The 7,480-nt window shown below is 41.3% G+C and overlaps 1 protein-coding gene across 1 annotated transcript; it reads left to right on the top strand.

Annotated features, from left to right (window-relative positions):
- Positions 1-4,319: 4,319 nt before the first annotated feature.
- LOC101852132 (atrial gland peptide B-like) lies at positions 4,320-5,062 on the top strand (the record flags this gene model as incomplete). The annotated part of the gene is given in 1 exon segment (XM_013089688.2): positions 4,320-5,062. A coding segment is annotated over 1 exon segment (633 nt), but the record flags the coding sequence as incomplete, so codon positions are not given.
- Between the last annotated feature and the right edge of the window lie 2,418 nt (positions 5,063-7,480).

Here is a 7,480-nt window from a genome sequence, read left to right as displayed (position 1 = left end):
ATATACAGAGAGAGAGGGGGGGGGGGCAGAGAGAGGCAGACAGAGCAAGAGTGAAAGAGAGATAAACAGAGAGCGAGTGAGAGAGAGAGCGAGAGAGAGAGAGAGAGAGGGGGGGGGGACAGAACCTAGGAAGACAGGGATACTCGCACCAATACGAATAACGCATTGAAGTACAAGAGAAAAAACGACAAGGGGGATAAAGCAGCTTAACTCTGGGTGTGTGAGCTTTATTAAAATATTTCCTGGAGCAGAAGAGGTACAGAGGACAAGAGAGTGGCATTTGTTTTGTGTCAACACTGAGCTGCTGATTGCAAGCAGGCTTCTTGTCCGGACCAAAAGTGAGACTTTGAGAATGCACACACTTCCCCTCAGACACACGGAAAGATTACGAATTTCTTTTTTGGAACACATTCACGCACTTATAATAATAATAATGTAAACACGTACAAGCATATTCTCACACCTACAAACTTGAACTGCACAGAAACACATGTATCAAACACACTCAAGTATCTTTTCCCTCTGTCTGTCTCTGCCTCTCTTTCCATCAAACGTGCCTGTTGTTACAATAATATTCTTCAATACTTCTTTCCACATTGTGTGTCCAATGAGCTTTGCCTGTCACTTTCGTATATTCGTCATAAGCTGTCGTCTGCATTTTGTTTCGACCAAGACGATAATAATATTATTATGTTTTATACCATACTTGGGGTTGTTTTAGCACTGCACTTCCGGTAAAATATATCCGTATCTTTCACACGTGAAATATCGGCTGTCTAAGCTGAAATCTCACACGTGAAATAGAAAAATTTGCATAAATTACTCCATGCACTATATTCTCTATTCGCCTCCTACTTCTATCCCTCTGTAAGCAAAGTAGTGAAAACTTAAAATCTTCTCTGCGAAGCGTGCTCACCATGGGCACCCAAACACTAGTCTCCCAGTCTCACTATCCCGTATAGTCAGGTATAGGTGAAAATCTTTCTACGCTGCCCTTAATTTTGTTTCAAATAGAGTGAAATGATGGACACCCAAATGAACGGGATTACGTCAGAGTATTGTGCTGTTACGTTCAGTTAATTAAGTAACATCTTTTTCAAGAATAAAATAATCATTTGTTTTATCTAATGGGTCATCATAATAATGTGACTTGTTAGGTGCAGCTGAACTGCCCTTTTACAACTTAATTAGCACAACTGACGTTTGGGAATTGCTTTTTCCGTCCAGACATTGTAGCAGCACACCAGATAAACACAGCGGGGGGACAGAAGACAGTGGACACTAAATTTACCTCTCAAAGTGATAGATCTACAGCACAACTAAATAATAGCGGAAACCACTTACATCTATATCTAGATCTAAGCCTATATCAGCGTAAATATGCATAAAATTATCATCAAATTATTACATTGTTTGGAAATGTTGTATTCACTTTATCAAACAATAAAAAAACCAAGTGTTTAGCTAACTTGCGTTGCCTTTCGAATTTTAGTTTACATTAATTCTATCACTACATAATATACTGAACAATCAACTATATCAATGAAAGAAGATCAAACTTTAAAACAATATGAAATGGAAAAATATGATTTTAGACAAAATGATTACAAGAGTATAACACTCTTGGTGCATTACTTTTTTGTTGTTGAAATAATAAGTTACGTTCTTTGTTATTCCGATATTCTTACCTCCTCTTACGAAATCAAGAATATCGGAAATCGAATAGATTTACGTGAATTCTGCAAAAACCTGATCTGATAGGCAAAAACTAAGTACATAGAGTCTACTTGGAATCAACGCATCAGTTTCCAAATAACTCGACAACTTTTATTGCTAAAAAGCCTTTTTAAAAAAAATCTTTGACCAATGTAATGCAATGCGTTAGATCTAGATCTAGAGAATAACTCCTTGCCTTTGGTTTGTTTTGGTTTGTTTTGGTTACGAAAGGTTAGCATACAATCAAAATCAAAGTCATCTCTATTCTAACGACAAAGTACCAAATTAATTTAGATCTAGTTTCTTTCAACTTTTGAATCTTACGTTTTCTGATTACTTTGCTTCTATTTACGCTATGATTGTTTTGTTTGGGGTTTGTTTCGCGGAGGGAGACATACGGATAGCACAACTTCTAAATTAGCGTTGCTAAAAGTAAAGGAAAATAATCCGGATTTTTCCCAATTCTCAGTCTGACTCCGACGGGCATGAAAATATTGTTTTCAAGTAGGACTCCAGAATGGATCCTCTTGTCCAACAGGCTGATCCTTTGAACTTTATTGGTAGGCCTACAGATGTATTTCGCCAGCTGATATAAGTATGGTATAATAAATTCTCCCTCATAGCCCCTTCAGAAAAGTGCCCCCTAAGTGATCTTAATCGTGTTGATGGGGGAGTACAAATGACCAGCTGACAAACTGGCAAGGTCTTGTGCTGTCTAAAGCCAGGGAACCATTACCATCTCAGTGAAGTGAGGAAGATGTGAAGTGAGGAAGATGTGAAGTGAGGAAAATTAGAGGGAAAGAGCCTTTCCAAAGGACACAACGTCGGGCCCCAGGTGAATTTTGAACCCACCACCTTAAGGTTGCAAGTTTGATAGCGTAATCCCTAGGCCACCGACGCCACTAATAAATAATGTGCGGAGAGCTATTGGACGAGGGAGTTCTTTTTAGAAAACCGAACGTAACCACAGGGCTGTCGTGCTGGACAGTCTAATTGAAATGGATGGACGAAGAGCATTGGTGATAGAGAAAAAAAAGGGGGGGGGGTGAGAGGGGCATAATAGAGAAACTGAAGATTAGGATGTGAGACGGAGGGTTGTTGGGGTAAACCGGATAAGTTGGGGGAGGGGTGGGGGAGGACGGGAAGTAAGTAGGGGATGGGATGGGGTGGAAGGGTGAATGGGGTGTTGGGCGGGGGGGGGGGATTGAGGGAAACTTGCGGGCTCAGCGTAAAATGGGTCAATCTACATCCATAAAGCCCTAATGCGGATGGAAGCTTTTCCTCGCAATCTCGTTGGGTATATGGGCATCGCCAAGAACGTTTGTCTCCCTTGATTAATTTCCGCAGTTGCGTCCCCTCCCTACAGAGATGTCCTTCCAGAAAATTGCGCGTTATAGTTACGGCCCATACATGCATGTGAGTGGATTGTTGTAGAACGGGGACACCGTTGGTTTTAATTGACAGAATGAGGAATAATTACTGAGCCCTTAACGCTGGCATACTGACTTCTCTCAGACTACTAGGAGGAATTCAAAGAAACTGGAAGCTAGAACAGGATCAAATGAGCAATATCAGTGTCTCAACTGGATAAAGTCATATGACCGGGCGGGGCACTTCAAGCATTTTTAGTTTGGTAGGAAATAATTTAGAATTTTCCCCGGAGTGGCCTACTCTCAACGATTTTGGACCACCAAGAGACCTTTGACGGGCGCAACGCACGGAATCTCCTATATTTTTTGAGTCTGCATCCGAGAAGGCTAGGTGTTAGTTCTTACCTACCCTGAGATCAGGGGTGTGGATGAAAGACTGCAGTAAGAAGGAGCCAAGGAGTAGCAGTAGAAATGCAGCAGAAAGAGTCACGAGCCCAGAGGAGGAGGCATGGAGAGGGGGTTAGTGGAGGCGAAAGCAGATGACAGAACATCGTTCTAGACAAATCGTTTTGAACACAAAATGCCTACCAAAAGTACTATCGTCGTAGGAGATAATTCCTTGTGGTTCGTCTGTTCCACTGTGGGTGGAGTTCCGTGTAATCTCCCTTAGAATAAAGCTCAAAGTAACCCGTCTCTTAGATATTTAATCAGCTTTGTTTGGTTTGACTGATATTTAAAGAAATTTAAATGTTGGTGTATTTACGCTCCCATTAAACACAATTTAGATTATTTAGAAGGCAGGTTTCGGACCCAGCTTGTCGAGAGGAACCTGGGTGGAAAGGGGTGGTGCAATATCCCAGCAGAAAGACTGTAATACTCGATAAAAAAAAGTCCCCACTTTGGATACAAACTCCGGTCTCCTGTGAAATGGTATACGTTTAACGCCTCTATCAACACTTCGATTATTTAATCGGCGTGTTGCTCTCCTGTCTGCGACAGCGAAGTGCCCAGAACTCCGTCACAAACGTTGAAGCCTTGGTTTGAAGATACAGCCCAAACGTTGTTTTTTGTTTTGTTTTTTAAAATGATTTTTTTTGGGCTGGTTTTCTTTTGTTTGCCCGAAGACAACATACCTGTCGTGAAAGAATGTTGTATGATGATTTAAGACTTTCCCTGGTATTCCCCTCTCAAATTAGACAAACATGTAATTTGTTTTACTTTTCTCTTTCACAGATTGAACATATTTCAAGGGACTTGGTTTCGGTGAAGTCGTCAATCTCCTTTTATCCTCAACGTTTCCACAGCCCTCAGAATAGAAATTTCCAACAAGCCAAAGCCTACATAATGAAGGCAAACACGATGTTTATCATTCTGTGCCTCACCCTCTCCACTCTGTGCGTAAGTTCACAATTTACCTCTGTACTTGGGAAAATCTTCGTCACCAACAGAGCAGTAAAATCGTCATCATATGAAAAATATCCTTTCGATCTTTCTAAAGAAGACGGCGCTCAACCCTATTTCATGACTCCGAGACTACGCTTCTACCCCATAGGCAAAAGAGCTGCAGGGGGAATGGAGCAGTCGGAAGGACAAAATCCTGAAACTAAAAGCCACTCATGGAGAGAACGGTCTGTCCTAACGCCTTCGCTTTTGAGTCTTGGTGAGTCACTCGAGTCCGGAATCTCGAAACGAATCTCCATCAACCAGGACTTGAAGGCTATCACAGACATGCTGCTTACAGAGCAAATCCAAGCAAGGCAAAGGTGTCTCGCTGCCTTACGCCAACGTCTCTTGGATTTGGGTAAGCGGGATTCTGACGTCAGTCTGTTCAACGGCGACCTCCTCCCCAATGGGAGGTGCAGCTGAAAACGATAAGCAACCTCTTGGACTAATGGAACAGTCTGTAAAGCGAACGACACAAACCCAAACGGTGTCGGTAGGGTCGTAAAACATTAAACATTTTACAACCAAAACTTTGTCTAGTGGTTGGTTGTTGGTTTTTTTGTCCTCCCTGGTCTTCCAAACAATTCTAGTCTCACTTGTTCTACTTGTCTTTACTTTCGCCCTAATTTCTTTTTTTAAAGTCACGTGTTCCTTCCTTTGAAACTTGGATGTGAGTAATATATTAAAATAGCTGGGCCCCCTTTCAATGAAAGGAATGATCAGTGCGTTATCATCAACTGAAAGTCATTTGCCTACTATATTTACAGTGTACTGGAATGGAGCAATAAATCTTGAGAGATGCAGAAATTAGAAGGTCTAGATATAATATACTCTCAAAACAAATTGCGCCTCGCAAAATATCACTTCAGGCACCTCCATAGTGAAGGACAGCTACGCAGATTTGTTTCGTTTCTCAGTGGAAAAATCACAAAGGCCAAAGAAGGACGGGAACTTTTTGTGAAATATATTTGTCTAATTTAGGAAATGAATAAATAAAAATGCAGGCTCCGTCTTGGGGACCTATTTATCTTTTTGCAGGTAATTGCCAACTTTCAACTTTGTAGCTCTCGCAGTTATAAGGGGAAAGGGACACATTATGTGTTTCCAAGTCGTCAACTATATACTAGATGTGTAGATTGATCCTCTATTCCGCTTCGCTTTCGTGGTTGTGCATTACAGAATTTCAAAGGTGTGGAAGCAGTTCGCACGGCTACTGAACAGAAACTACTTGTTTACTATGGCGTCTTAGAAGGCGAACTTTCCCAAGACTAGATCTAAACGAAACTAAAGAAAACTGAAAATTAAACTACAGTGACTTCAGGCTCATTAATAAAACTGTGCACCCTTTAAATGATTCTGATTTTTTTTTATAGTAGAGGATTTTGCGGCGCTGGCAACTGCATACGGTCATATGAGCACCAAAGGGTGGGTGTCAACAGAGAAGTCTTTACAGGGAATCAGACTTATTCTGCTCTCCTCTCTAGCTTCAACAGCACAAGGTCTGCTTCGACTATCAAGGCACCCAAGAATAGTAGGTCACAAGAGAGTGACAAACATACTAAAGAAGTAGAGGAAAATGACAATAGTAAGGATTAGGAAAGAAAAAGCAGCAGTTCCCTGTTGTAGGTCAGGAACAGTTATGAGCGTGACACGAGTCAGTGCATTTACAATTCTACTGTGCTTGAACGAGAAATGCCCCCCCCCCCCTTTGGGAATGGCCTAAAGACACTACAGTCAGTGGCACTGCCCCGGGGGGTAAATGATTCTGAACCACCATTAATTTTGTCAAATTCGAAAGTTAAGTGGTTCAGAAGTTTTAGGCGGCGTAAGTGACGAACTTTCACAAATATAGCGCCATATATAGAGATTATAAAGGGGAAAACTGCGTGAAACACTGGTTGTTTTTTTTCAAAGTAAAGAGAAGCTCATCGCTGACACAATAATGGTCATTTAGTGCTGGGATGGGGCAAACAAACAAGCAGACAGACAGAAACAACAGAGAGATAGTCAAACAGTAGAACCTAAGGCGGACCCTCCATAGACGCACACGGGTTTGAATCAGGGTAGAGACGGAAAAGTTTTCTTCTCTAAAATTATCTCCTTTCAGCTCCTTTCCTGCTGTCTAGCAATGTTCTGTCGTCTACTTTCGTGAGCACTTTCTGCCCCCACCCCGTAACCTCCTTTTCCCCCTCCTCGTACTGTACGGCTGACTTTTTCTGCAGTCTTTCTACTGCTACACCTTGGCTCCTTCTCTCTTCTGTCTTTCAGCCATACCCCTCATCTTAGGGTAGTAAAGACCTACACCTAGCCTTCTCGCACAAGGGCAAAAAATCTCGGAGGTCCCCTCTGCAAGTTGCGATAGTTAAGGGGGGGGGGGGGGGCTACAACCCCAAAATAAAAATTCGATTCAAAATCATGGAATTTGAGTTGTAGGCATTTTTAGCTTCCTCAGCATCTCCTACAACTATTTCATGGCATAAGAACCCCCCAAAAACCGTATTTTTCCCCATACCGGGCATGTTTGTAACCGCCATTTCCTCATAAAGTCAGTATTTTATATTTCTTTATCGGCCGTTTTCTCAAAATGCGACTTTTCTCTATACTTTTTTGAATAACTCCACCATTTTCCATCCAATCTTCATGAAATTTTCACAGAATGAAGAAAAGAGGTAATACTAAAAATTGTCTGTTGAACTTCTGATATATGCAATAGATTTTTGTTGGTGGTGTCTGGAGTGTGGATTTTCACGGATTTTTCGCAAACTTGAATGCTGCATCAGGAAAACATTCATTAAAAATTTTCTAATTCGATTAGGAAAAAAACAACAGTCGAATTTCTAGATCTAATGTTTGTGAACACACATGCTAAAAAAACCCAATTAATTTCCTTGAGCGATAAGTGCGGTATTCATTACGTAAGACATGTCAAGAAAATCCAATATGGCGACGTA

This window comes from Aplysia californica, unplaced genomic scaffold (assembly GCF_000002075.1).
Source record: "Aplysia californica isolate F4 #8 unplaced genomic scaffold, AplCal3.0 scaffold01019, whole genome shotgun sequence".
Classification (NCBI taxonomy): domain Eukaryota; kingdom Metazoa; phylum Mollusca; class Gastropoda; order Aplysiida; family Aplysiidae; genus Aplysia; species Aplysia californica.
The sequence above is the reverse complement of the archived record's forward strand: the minus strand, read 5'-3'. Positions and strand labels throughout refer to the sequence as shown.